At 48.0% G+C, this 13753-nt stretch overlaps 1 protein-coding gene across 1 annotated transcript; it reads left to right on the forward strand.

Moving 5' to 3' along the window:
- Positions 1 to 49: 49 nt before the first annotated feature.
- On the forward strand, positions 50 to 4013 carry BHLHE40 (basic helix-loop-helix family member e40). Its single transcript, XM_004714113.2, has 5 exons — positions 50 to 250; positions 407 to 476; positions 730 to 837; positions 1769 to 1892; positions 3156 to 4013. Exons 1-5 carry the CDS (start codon positions 171 to 173, stop codon positions 4010 to 4012), a joined length of 1239 nt encoding a protein of 412 aa, XP_004714170.1. The 5' UTR covers positions 50 to 170; the 3' UTR covers position 4013.
- The last annotated feature ends 9740 nt before the right edge of the window (positions 4014 to 13753 follow it).

Consider the following 13753-nt stretch of genomic DNA (forward strand, 5'->3'; position numbering starts at 1 on the left):
GCGCCTCCCCTTGCAGCAGCTCCCGGGCGGCCCCGTGGCTCGGACGGCGCGCGCCCTCTGGGCAGGCTCGGCCCAGCGACCCCTGAAGGGCCGTCTCCCCCAGGACAGGCTTCGTCTCGACGCCCCGCCAGCACTTCGGCAAGCGCGCCGTGGCCTGGGCTCGCCGCACCATGGAGCGGATCCCGAGCGCGCAGCCACCTCCAGCCTGCCTGCCCGCAGCGCCAGCCCTGGAGCCTGGAGACCTACCAGGGTAAGTTGGCACGCCGGCGGCCCCTCGGCTGCTAACTCCGGCCCGGCGGCCTGCGCCGTTCTCAACTTGGAGCAGCCCGGGCGCGTTGGGGGTTCTTGCCCTGCCAGGGCGCCTGCAGCCGGGCACGCACGTGAAATCACGACCTTGCCTTGGCAGGATGGATTTTGCCCACATGTACCAGGTGTACAAGTCGAGGCGGGGAATGAAGCGGAGCGACGACAGTAAGGTAAGCTCGTCGCGCCCCTTGGGACCCTGCCCGCCCACCCCACCCCCCTCGCGCCCGTTTTAGGAAAAGTTTTCCCAATTTGAGGTTTGCCCGGCATGCTAGATGTGGCTCCATGCCCCTGCTGTGTAGTTTGGGAAGGAAGGAACCACAAAAGGTGGTTCCGGCTGGGTCTGCACCCCTGCCGGACTCTGGCTCCCGGGGGGCTTCAAATCACCTACCTCAGAGACCCACCACCGCCCCACGCGTCTTGCAGGAAACCTACAAACTCCCGCACCGGCTGATCGAGAAGAAACGACGTGATCGGATTAACGAGTGCATCGCCCAGCTGAAAGATCTTCTACCTGAGCACCTCAAACTTACAGTGAGTGAGAATCTGGCCGCTTTCCAATCCAGCTCCTCGGCCCGGAGGGCGGGCGGGCGGGGGTCACTCGCCGCCAACAGGCCCCACAGGGAACTGCAAAGCAGATGGCCGGCTCCCAGCGGTGCCCCGTGTGAAGGACCCTGCCCCAGACCTAGGGTCTTCTGGGAGCCTCATTCAAATGAGTTGAGACCCAACATCAGCCCCCCTTCCTGCTTTCTAGACTGCAAGACTTTCTCTTCTGGTAATTTTCAGGGTTCACTGATGTTCCTAATTTAAGAAACAGACCAGGTAGCATTCAGATTTTATTTAACCACTCCCTCCCATTAAAAAGAAAAAAACTCTAGGGAATTGCTTTAATGTGCGCTGTATGTCCAGTCCTTTGGTGGCAAGAGCCAACAGCTTGGCAGCCTTGGTTCAGGAAAGGAGGAAAAAAGTATTCGGGGAGGAAGGAAAAAGCTGGAATGAGCTAGACTCTCTGAAAGGGTGTGAGGCAAGAAGCTTAGGGAAAGCCTGGTCCTAGCTGCCAGACACAAACATCCCTGTTCAGGCTGACACCACTGCAGAGAAATGTTATCTCTGGATTCCCCTGCGTTAAGGTCAGCAGAGGCTCCCAGAGAAATTCATCTGTCACTGCTTTCTCCTGAAGTAGCTGCCATCTCAGAATGCTTCCAAAGATAATTAACCCAAGTTTTCTTGTTTTAGTTTATAATCAGAATTCATGTGGGTGTACTTTTTTAAAGCGTTATCTACGATCTTAAAACTGAATTAAAAAATATATATCTATAAATTTTTTTTAAAAAATTAAAAACTGAATTTAGCCAAGCGGTAAAGGCGATTCCATTTCCCCTTAGAGACATTTCTTCTTGCTGATAAGCATCCCTGGGGTAGGACTTCTCACACCTCACTGCTGACTACGTTCTTTTCATCCCAGACTCTAGGTCACTTAGAAAAAGCGGTTGTTCTGGAACTTACTTTGAAGCATGTGAAAGCATTGACAAACCTAATTGATCAGCAGCAACAGAAAATCCTTGCCCTGCAGAGTGGTCTACAAGCTGGTGAGTACCTAAGTCTGGCTGTTATCTCAGAAGTGCTCTAGCCCCAACAGAAACAGCCTGTGGGCTTCAGCATGTGGCCTGAAGAAACCGTCCCCACAGCCAATTGCTCATGCACATTCGTTGGGAAGATGCAGTTTTATCTTTCCTAAAAGTCAGCCTTTTCATCTGGAATGCTCCTATGTATGTGCCACCTGGCATGAATACAGATTAGTCTGGTGAAAAGATATTTCTGTGGCATTTTGGCTTAGAAGTTTCTGGGTTCTTAGAGGTTTTCCCCCTTCTCCTTTAAAATGCCAAGGCATCTCTAATTTGCATCGTGGGTGTTTTACAGTTGGTCATCTTAACCCTTTTGCTGTGGGGAAGAGATCGTGGGTATCCCCCAGCATTTTCCTTATCATGTGGCATGATACTGGCAGGAAGCCAGGAGGACTTTCTGCTGCATTTCATGTGGATCTCTGAGTAGCCACTAGGGATCTTGTTGAATTGCACAATCTAATGAAGCCACTGGGGTTTCATCATTCATTTTCACTGACTTCCAGAGATCGAGTTGCCTTCTAACCTTCCAGACTCTCCCCTTCCAAATCCAGATCTAGATTGGTGGAGGCCTTCTTCCACCCATTTCCTCATTCCTTTCCAAGCCCAGCTTGGTGGGAATCACACAGAAACACAGCTCATGCTTCTGCCAAGTCCCTCATGGGAAAATAGGAAGAGGATCCTACATAGTGTCTCAAGGGTCATGGATCGATGTAGAGGAGACAGGTGTGGAAAGAGGATGACTTAGAAGTAAGAGAGCCTGTGTAAAGAGTATATTCGCATGACTGTGACTTGCAGAAGTCTTTGAAACTAAGCTCATTTCAAGTGCTTTGTTTTGTTTTGTTTAATGTCTTATCTGTGCCACTGTGAGTTGATGCTGTTCTATAAATCAGTAAACTTTTCCAGGTGTCCATTGTCCTGGTAATTAAAACCCAGGAACAACCTGCACATTCAAAACAAGGGAAAGTAGTCTTTCCAGAATGAACCCACTATGCAGCCACTAAAAATCCTATTTATCTCACTGCCATTGAATCAGTTCTGACTCATAGCAGTCCTAAAGAATTGTGGGTTCTTTTTACTCTGTATACCTCTCAGGGTATGCACAATTCTTTGGGAAATCAGCAAATAACCCTTAAAAACATTTTTTTTTTAACTATAGTCTTTGGAATCTAGGTGTGCAGGTGAACCCAGCGCGTTCTGAAATGTCGCCCTTTGGGTTTGTTTCCCCAGGTGAGCTGTCCGGGAGAAGTATCGATGCAGGGCAAGAGATGTTCTGTTCCGGCTTCCAGACGTGTGCTCGGGAGGTGCTGCAGTACCTGGCCAAGCATGAGAGCACTCGGGACCTGAAGTCTTCCCAGCTAGTCACTCACCTCCACCGTGTGGTCTCTGAGCTACTGCAAGGGGGCACCTCCAGGAAGCCACCAGACCTGGCTCCCCAAACCACAGACTTCAAGGAGAAACCCAGCTCCCTAGCCAAAGGCTCCGAAGGGCCTGGGAAAAACTGCGTTCCAGTCATCCGGCGGACGTTCCCCCACTCCAGCGGGGAGCAGAGCGGCAGTGACACCGACACAGACAGCGGCTATGGAGGAGAATCTGAGAAGGGCGACTTGCGGGGCGAGCAGCCGTACTTCAAAAGTGATGCTGGATGCAGGTTTGCCATGGGAGAGAGGATCAGCACTATTAAGCAGGAATCCGAAGAACCGCCCCCTAAAAAGGGCAGGATGCAGCTCTCTGAGGATGAAAACCATTTCCCTGGCAGTGATCTGATGGGCTCCCCCTTCCTGGGCCCACATCCGCACCAGCCCCCCTTTTGCTTACCCTTCTATGTAATCCCTCCGTCAGCAACTGCCTACCTGCCCATGCTGGAGAAGTGCTGGTACCCCACCTCTGTTCCAGTGTTATACCCGGGCCTCAACGCCTCCACTGCAGCACTCACCAGCTTCATGAATCCGGACAAGATCTCAGCTCCCTTGCTCATGCCCCAGAGACTCCCTTCTCCTTTGCCACCTCATCCATCCATAGACTCCTCTGCCCTCCTCCAAGCTCTGAAGCAGATCCCGCCATTAAACTTGGAAACCAAAGACTAAACTCACTGGGGGGAACCCTGCTGCATTGCTTTACTCCCTCCCTTACCTTAAACAAAAAAGGTTATTGTGCGTGCAGCGGGATTGTTCGAGTGCGTGTGCCAAGGTATCTGAAGTGTGGAGAAAAGATTCGGGGTGTGGGTGCCCGTGTGCATTGTGTGCCTGCGTGTCGTAAGGACACAAAAGTTCCTTTCGGCTTAGGGAACAGGAGTGCCTGACATCAGCCAATTTGGGTACAGAGGGTGGTGGTGGTAGGGATTGGAGCACACTTCTGGGTTTTCCCCCACCCAGAGACCCCACCCCCCACCTCCCTTTGCTACCGAATCAGCTGGATTTTCAAAAGCTTCTGTGAGTCATTATTCAGTTTGGGAGCCAGGTCTGTGGCTTTGAGAAAAGGTACTTTTTTTTTCAAAAGAGGGCTTTTCGGAGTGCAACTCCCAGCCAGCTGTTCCGACCCCACCCTTCTCCCTTTATTGTCAATGTGACTCACAGGCAGCGAGAGGGCCCTCAGACTGAGCTTTAGATTCTGCTAACGTGGTGAGGTAGCAGACACTGGCATTGCACGGCAGTGGTTTCGGGAGGTTGTCCTCAGGTGTTCTTCCCACCCCTGTCTCAGATGAATAAAGAGAATGTAGTTCCCCATTCAGGCTCTTGTAGTGGTTAGCTTATTAAAGAACTTACTAAAGGGCCCCCTTGTACACGCTGGATCATGCCAGGAACGAGGGAGGAGCTTCCTCAGGCTCTCTGGCACCTGTTAATATTGGCATTTGCGCTCCAAGGAAAACTAGTACAGGGCTTGAGAGAGGCAAACATACATGTTACGAGCGCCCAGAGTCATGAGTGCTGCCTTCCCACAAACGGCTGCACTAGGTGTTCACCTCTATCCTAAAATTGCTTTTTAACCAAGCTTAGCTTCTCAAAGGCCTAACCAACCCTTGAACCTTTCGATAGGTTAATTTCTCCTGCCTGGTGGTATATGGAATATCCTTACTGCTAACAAGGGATGCTCTCCTTCAAAGACCTTTTCAATCCAGTTGTCATACATGTTTTCCTGATCTGTCAACTTAGCCCTGTACCAGCTTTCTGAAAATGCACTATGCTTGATTGCCGATTGTGTTTTAAACTTTCTTTTCCTATTTTTATTTTGGTATATATAAAGTCGTTGCCTTTATTTGTAAAATATATATTATATAAATATACTACAAAGGAAATTGTTTCAGATGTTTATTTGTATAATTACTTGATCCACAAAGTGAGAAAAATGAATGTATTCCTGTTTTTGAAGAGAAGAATTTGTTTTTTCTCGAGGGAGAGGTACAGTGTTTATATTTTGGAGCCTTCCTGGAGGTATGAAATTATGTAAATATTTTTATCTATGAGTAAATGTTAAGTTGTTGTTTTAAAGTACTTAATAAAATAATCCTTTTCCTGTGGAAGAGAAAAATGGTCTCCTGCCTTTTTAAAAATAATTCGATCTGGTGCTATGGTGGTCCGCCCATCTCTGGCTGAAGACAACAGTTAGTTCATTTCAGTGGGATTTCATTCCGCTTTCTGTGTGTCTTCTATTCAGTTTGGTCAAATGGGCAGGTAAATAACTTATTTCTATCCCTTGCCAGGGGTTCACAGTCAGGCCTATACTTCTTTTCAGAGTTAAGGCTGGGAGTGAGAGGCCAGGATGGCATTTTATTTTCCAGGCAGCTTCAGTCACGGTCCTTAGAGTGAAGGGAAAGCAGGATATGAAATGGTGTGTTGTTGGAACGTCCGGGGAGCTTGCTGGAGGAGAAGTGGAGAAAAACTTTAGGGGATGATTGTGCAACGGTCAATGATGCTGGGGAAAGTGCTCCTTTGCCAAGGCAGTCTTAACTTTTAAAAATCTAGCAAGGTCTAATGGGTTTGCCATATCCTGCCTTCTTACTGCTGGAGGCAACGTTCCATAATTATTTTCTACATCCTTCCTGGACTTCCTTTCACTGGGTGTGTTTGTGTGTGAATAAATATCAATGTTCCTTAGTCAAGTGCTGTTATTAAAAAAAAAAATCCATGGGAAAAGAAGTGGGAAGTGACAGGGTCAGTATTTTTGCCTTTCCTCACCTCTTTGCTTTGTAGCATTCCTGCAGGACACACCCTCTCTCGGAGGTGCCCTGATGTTTCCTGATGGTCAGGGCCTGGCCTTCCTCTTCCGTACTCCAGCCGTGAGTCACGTGTGAGTCTTACAGCACTCTCTCTGCCTGTCTGAAACCCATGCAGGGAACCTGCCCCAGAGGAGTTAGTTCTCAGCAGAAGCACCACCTGCCTGTCAGGACTGCTTGCTTCAAATGTCACCTTCCCCATATCCTGATGAGCCAGCAGGGGAGGTGAGCGTTGCCTCCCGGTACAAGATAAAGCACGTGATCTAAAAGGCACAACTGTCTCTAGACTTAGTGCGATGATGGGCAGAGACCTGGATTGGGAGTTAGGATCCCTGGATCTGGTCCATTAAAAAGATTCTGAGAATGACCTCACATACTGTAACAGGCACATGGCAAGTTTTGTAACTGTTTCTCCCAGCAACTCAGCCAAGACTCAAGTCTCCTGGTTTCCTTCCTTCTAAACTCTCAAATCCCTGCCCTTCTTCCAGTTGGCCTTTTTCTATAAAAACCCAAACAGGTCGACTTTATCCTGGTGAGGGAACCGGGGTTGAAATCAAGGCCAAACTTCTTCACATCCGTCCCTCTTTCCTGGACCATGACTCAAGGAGTAGTTCTGGGGACAGAAGGAAGTGGTTCTCAACCAACGGGAACTTAAAGGCCCGAGGCTTCCACACATCGGAGCCCAGAATCCCCCTATCTGGGATCAAACACTCCCCAAAGTTTCAGCCTCTTCCTCTGTGCCTCTGCTGCCCTTGGCTTTCCTTCTTGCCCTCTTTCAGCCTAAGCCAAGTGTGGGCAAAAGGAGGTGAGGGGGAAGGACTTGTACCCCAGCCTTTTGCCCATTTGGGACAAAGAGGGCCTCTGTTTTTAAAAAGGGTGTGTGAGTGTGAGGGGGTGAAACCCTGGCTCACAGGCCCAGGGAGGTGGCAGGAGGCGGAAGTGAGGAGGCTCGGGATCAGGCCACCCTCAGACGGGGCGTGATCCTCACAGCTCGCCGGCCTGCGGGATGGTCTCACCCAGCGCTGACCTGCCTCGCCTGTTGACAAAACGTCACGTTTCCGACTGCAGCCCTTTCATGTGCGGCCCGCGGCTAAAAGCGGCTGCCGGTTCCTGGAAGCAGACGTGCTTGGCACCGCGTCAGCAGAAACCTGATCCCCGGGAAGCTTGGCATGGCCTCGGATCGCTCGCTGGGCCCCCAGAAATAGGGCCTGGCAGCGGGCACTGAGCAGCTCCCGCCCCACGCCCAGCAGGAGGTAATCTGAGCCCTCTGGCGGGAGGCGTGGAGGGAGAGGAGGACAGAATGGGGTAGAGAACAGGACTCAGGCAAGCACTGGGACAGCCTAAGTCACTAGAAGCTTCCTTCTGGCCACCCCTCATTCATGTGATGGGACCATTTGTAAGTACCATTGTGGATGCTACTTATTGTACTGCACAGTTTGCCGATAAACAAGAGCAGACTCCCAGAGGGGAGGCGGTTTGGTCTTTAGGTGGCGTGTGGGGCGGATGGGGCTCTGAGTCTACAAACTGGATCCACGGTGACAGCTTTCCTCCCAGCCTGGCTGTTAATAAAACACGGTAGGGATCGTTTCAGAACTGGGACTGAAATGAACTGCAAACACTTGTAGCACTTAGCATTTGCCAAGGAATCTTCCGAACTTCACATACAATAACTAATTTTTTTCACAGCAACTCCACGAAGTAGGTACTATTGTTATTCTGCTTATTAAAAAACAAAATAAAACCAAAAACCCACTCCAGGGAGCCAGTGCTGACTCACAGTGAAGAGAATGCAGGCAAAGGGGGAATGTCACTCGCTGAACTTCAGGTAGCTCCAGCTGCGAATGGGGATGTAAGCCAGCCAACTTCCTTCCACGGTCCGCGTGTTTACCTATACAATCACACTACCCTCCCACGAAAGAATATAGTAAGAGTGTAATAGCAACTACAGCTACCATAGACTGAGAACTTTCCCTATGCCAATGAGGCCTGGTGGCATAGTGGTCATGCAGTGGCCTACAAACTGCAAGGTAGCAGCAGTTCGAAACCACTAGCCTCCCCGGGGGAGGAAGGGGGCTTTCTATTCCCATACAGAGTTACAGTCTCAGACACTCACCAGGGCAGTGGGACCCTGTCCTGTAGGGATGCTGTGGGTCAGAATCCACTGGATGGCAGTGAGTTTGGTTTGGTTTGGGGGTCTATGCCAAGCACTTTACTAAGCTCTTTACCTGACTGGGAACTGGGAAAGGTAGATAGTAGTATGCACACTTTACAGATGAGAAAAACTGGAGCTCAGGGAGGGGAGATGACTCAGCCATGATGACCTCCTGTAAAGACAGCTGCAAAGCAGGGCTTTGAACCGGTTTGATTCCTGTTTGGCCTTCTGACTCACAATGTCTTGAATGAGGTTCTCCAGGTGATTCTTTTATAGATTCTTATGGAGATCTTGTGAAAAGATAGATTCTGATTCAGTGTATTTGGGGGAAAAAATACAAATTCTCCATTCTCCACAGGGTGTACAGCCAGAATAGGCCAGTTGGAAGCCCTGTTTTACGGAGATGCATGGGTGTCCACGCGTCTCTAAGTCAACCCAACAATTACAGAGTAGAACGGGTCCCATCTCTGGTTATAGTCTTTGGTGGCACTGTAGTTAAGTACTCTGCTGCTAACCAACAAGCAGTTGGTTGGAACCCACCCAGTGGGTCTGGAGGAGAAAGGCCAGGGTGACCTGCTCACATGAAGAGTATAGCTTAGAAAACCCTCCTGGGGCATTTATTGTTCGTGTTTCTTCTCAGTTGCTCTCCATTGGAAATCAACCCCAGGCATGCAAAAGCAAGAAATGTGACGGAAGCAAATGGCCAGGGCTTTCTTTCAAGGTGTAGCTGGCAGGCAGGGTTCAAACCGGCAACCTTCATGTTAGTAGTCCAAATAAATCACCTGTGCCATCCAAAGACCTTTCAGCTGGCATGATAGCATATAATTCTCAAAATAGCTCTGCAGAGCAGGTAGAGATGAGATCACTGAGGCTCTGAGTAATCTGATATTTGCCAAATCTTGGTTTGCTTCCTTTCAAATGTCCCTCCACATCATTCCGCAGCAGCCAAGAATGGGCTCACTCATTGTCTAGGTAAAGTATCTAACCCAGCAGGACTACCAAGGCATATGGGAGACTCTGCAAGTTGACCTTGTTCAGTGCCACAATCTGGGTTTGAAGAAACTGCGAATTCAAATGTCGTGACAGAGGTCATCCCTTTTGTCCCATCTCTCTTAAGGTTGGGACAGATGTCGGTGGTGGAGCCTGGCGTTGTTGCTCCACAGACCTTGGGGGACAAGGCAGCTCTACTGGGGGAAGGGAGACTGAGATAACATTGCAAGCACTCTTCTGGGAAGGAACCTCAAAGGCTTGGAGACTGACCCCGCAGCTCCTGTTCCTCTCAGGCTCCTCTAGTTCAGTCTACACCCTGGCCTATCACTCCCTACCTCACGCCTTGGCCATCACTCCAACATTTGACTGGTGAGGGGAAAGCTAGCAGTCACGTTTACATGTGGATCATGGACAGTAGCTCAGGTCAGAGCTTGCTGGGTTGCCAGCTCCACCTCTAGGCTCAAAGAAGAGACGGAATGGGAGGAGTTACTAAGTAGGTTCATACCTATGGTTTATTATCCCGAGACCCAAAATTGCCTCCGGGGCCACGTGGTGTGGAGAGAGGAAAGGCTCTAGAATTCTCATGTCCTCTTCCACCGGGCAGCTTCCTTATGTGCCTTATATCTGGTAATAATTTATTGGAATCCAAGTTCTACGGTTTAAAAAAATCACAGACTCCCTTCGGATGCACAAAACCATAACCTCTTCCTCTTGCGTTACCTTTACCTCACACCGCCGCCTCCCTACATCTTTAGAATTCTGAGAGAGAGGCTGAGGCCATCCAAAGCCACCACCCCATAGGTCCCAGCAACATCCTCCTGTTTATCCCAAGCCATCTGTTTGGCCTGGCTACCACAGCAGAACATGAGACGGGTGAAGCCTCTCCCATCGGCTATAGAAGCCACTGACACGTCCACCTCACTGTTGAGCCAAACAGTCTTGTGATGTGGTTGGATTCATGCCCGGAACTTTCCTTCTACTATAGGTTGAGTTACTTCTTCCCCGGGGAAATCTTAGCAAAGACAGAGGCAAGACAGAACATCAGAAGCACTGCTGGGTAGGGGAGCTCAGCCGCAGGCTGCTGCCCCAAAGCTGGGGAACCCCACCTCAGTCACTCTGAAACCCTGACCCTGCTTCACTACCCACCCCGGAGCTGGGAGAGGGTACAAGGGAGGGAGCTTGTGGTTATTCATTAGTTTGGCTTTCTTTTGGAGCAGCATTATGGCGATATGAGGGTGTGAGCCACGCAAGGGTATCAGGGGAATTCAAGTGGGAGGGCAAAGAAAGAAAAATCACTCCCTTTTCAAGAAAAACAAACAAAAACCTGTTTCTTAAAGTTTTAAATTAAACACCCAACATCTGTTATAGCTCTTAACTACAGAGCACATAAAACATATACACAACTAGACAGACTAGCATAATGCAGCCCCCAAGTGCTGATCGCTCAGGTGAGTTGGTGCCAAATTCTGGTTTACCTGTAACAAGTATTCTCACACTCTCCCCATGCTTATATTTTATTTTGAAGCAATGGCCAGCTAGATAGTATATAATCTCATTTGTAAATATTTCAGTTTGTATCTCTAAAAGACGAGTATTCCCAACGATATTCTTATAGCATTGTTCTTGCAAGTCAGTCCTGACTCATAGCTGCTCTGTGTGACAGAGCAGAGCTGTCGCACTTTGTTGACCAGTCTTTACAGAAGCAGGCTGCCAGCTCTTTCTCACACAATCCCAGAGAAGCTTCAAACTGACAACCTTCTGGTTGACAGCTGAGCGCTTAACTTTCACCACCTGGGCTTCTCACACCCAATAAATAAATGAATTAGCAGTCCTCAAGGGCAATTTTTTAAACTGTATTTTTCTGAGTAGGAATTCAGGGTAGTTTGAAATTTTCGAGACATGAAGGCGTGATCATGAGTGATCTTGCTCCTTTGATCCCGTCTGGCTGTCTTCTTTCATCCCTGGCTCCATCACACTTACCCCAAAGCAGTCGGGGAGGTGGAGCCCCTTAGGTGGTAAAAGAGTTAATGTGCTAAAAAAAAGAAATACATTAAATTAGTCCATGAAAGAAGAAAAAGCAACAGTTAATATGCTCGACAAAAGATTAAGGTTAAGGTTAAAAGGTTTGAATCCCAGCTAGAGGCACCCAGGAATAAAGGCCTGGTGATCTAAAATGAGGGGGCTTGAAAAAGTTTGTGGGAGCCTGGAACTAAAAGATAATGGAGTTTTTCTCTGAACTTTTGGAAACTGTCCTTCAGACTTCCAGGAAAGGTTACTGTTTGAAAACTTCCTGCGGCACAGTTCTACTTTGGCACACGAGGGAGCCAGGAGTCGGCATCTGCTGGCAATTAGTTTAGTCAACAAGGTGCTAGTTTAATTTGTTTTAGAGTTTACTTATACATATGCATGCAGATAAATGTGTGTATGTAGCTGTTACGGGAGATAAAAGATCCCCAGTTCAAATTATTTTATAGAGACCCTTTTATTAAGCCTTAAAAAGGACAAAGACAAACCCCAAACAAACCATCTAGACGTGGGAGACCATCACCATAAGGATATACTGGTGTCCCAAGGATTCACAGCCACCCGGCTAAACAATAAAACATGAAAAACAAAGGAGATTTGTCTCAAAATTATAATTGGCAGCATATCAACTCATCATAGTGTGTTTGCTGCCCTGGGCACCTAGGGGAGTCTCAGCAAACACTCACTCACTCACTGTCACTAAGTCAATTTTGGCTCATAACAATCATATAGGCTAGAACTACCCCTGAGAGTTTTCAAGACTGAAACTCTTTACAGGAGTTAAAAAACAAAACAAAACCCCTCATCTTTCTTTCTCCTGAGGAGTGGCTGGTGGCTTTAAACTGCTGACCATGTAGTGAGGAGCCCAACTCATAACCTGTTCTGCCAGCAGGACTCCTAATTCAGTAAACACACTGTACCTGGAAACCAAAAATAAAATCTCGCTGTCATTGCGCTGATTCCAACTCATAGTGACATTATAGGACAGCGCACTCATAGAACTGTACCATTGGGTTTCTGAGACTTTAAACCTTTGCAGGAGTAAACAGCCTCATCTTTCTCCCAAGGAGAGGCCTGCCAGTTCAACCCATGGGTAGCAGTCCAGTGCTTAGCATCAGGGGGATTCCTCGCTTTGCCAGGAGACAAATCAATGATGTTCCAAGCTTCAATTTTGAGCACTAGGTTTGCAGAAGGCTGTGGATAACAGTGAAAGCCCAAAATCCATTTGCTGGGTTCCCACATATATTAAGCCCCCATTGAATTCTTTCTGAAAATTAACCAGGGATGTGAGTAATTTTGGCCTCAGCCAGAGTACATTGGAAAGCAACTACCTACCTCCACCCCGCTAGCCAGCCCAAGGAGGAGCATTCTCCCTTGGGGCTTGCCTGGGTGTGTCCTTGATGGAGATCACTGTACTGGGGTCAGAGCATCATGAGTCATGCCTTGGCTGCTTTGGTCAGAAGGTCCTGGGTCAATCTTGTGAACTCTTTTTTTCTAACACAACGTACCTGTCCCAGTCCTGGCCTCTTTTCTGATTCGATAATCCCACCTGTAATTGTGATGTGTTGACCTGCCTCCAATCCTGCATTTTGGACAGTTTCCTTTACCCTCCCATGTCCATTTAAGTCTCTGAATCTCAGCAGATCCTTAGATGCCATTATAATGATGACGTGTGTTTGTCTTATCTTTTCCTTTTAAGACTTACTTAATGTTCTCCTTAAATTGTATTTGAAGCTTGAGGGCGTCTTTTGAACCCTGAAACAATGGTCAGGGGGAAAAAACTCTAAGGAAACTGAATCTATTTGGACAATCAGAATGGATTTAGAGCTCCCACTGTACACAGTACCCTTCTGGGAAATCTAGTACCTCCGAATGTATACTCTAAGGCTGGACTACTATTCATCCCCCTTTCCTGAAAAATAGTGCCCTATCTGCAACAATTGATGGTTATCTAACATAGAAAGTGATCTACATGAACACTTGGAAAGGTTTTTGATTTTTTTTATAGCTGCTTGGTATTTCACTGTGTCAAAAAACCCATCAAACCTATTGTCATCGAGTAAATGTGACTCATGATGATTTATTTCACTGTGTAGATGTACTATAATTTAATTGACCACTTTCCAATTATGAACATTTAGAATATTTCCTATCTTTTGGAACAAAATTTCAATGAAAATTCTAGAAAATAATTTCTTTCTTATTGCAGTGAAGTGAAATTGCTTATAATATGGCTCTTCTCAGTCTATCTAGGTAAGATAGGCTGGATAAACAATCTGGAGTAGAAAACAATGGGACCAATGGTTCTGGGGGGACATGGGAGAGGGGGAGGTGGGGGAAAGGAAGTGGTGTTAACCAACCCAGGGACAAGGGAACAACAAGTGATCCAAAATCAGTGGCAAGGAGTGGCAAAATCAGTGGTAAGAAGCCTGGTAGGGATTGATTAAG

This window comes from Echinops telfairi, unplaced genomic scaffold (assembly GCF_000313985.2).
Source record: "Echinops telfairi isolate 266 unplaced genomic scaffold, ASM31398v2 ScPeMD7_7474;HRSCAF=8512, whole genome shotgun sequence".
In the NCBI taxonomy this organism is placed as follows: domain Eukaryota; kingdom Metazoa; phylum Chordata; class Mammalia; order Afrosoricida; family Tenrecidae; genus Echinops; species Echinops telfairi.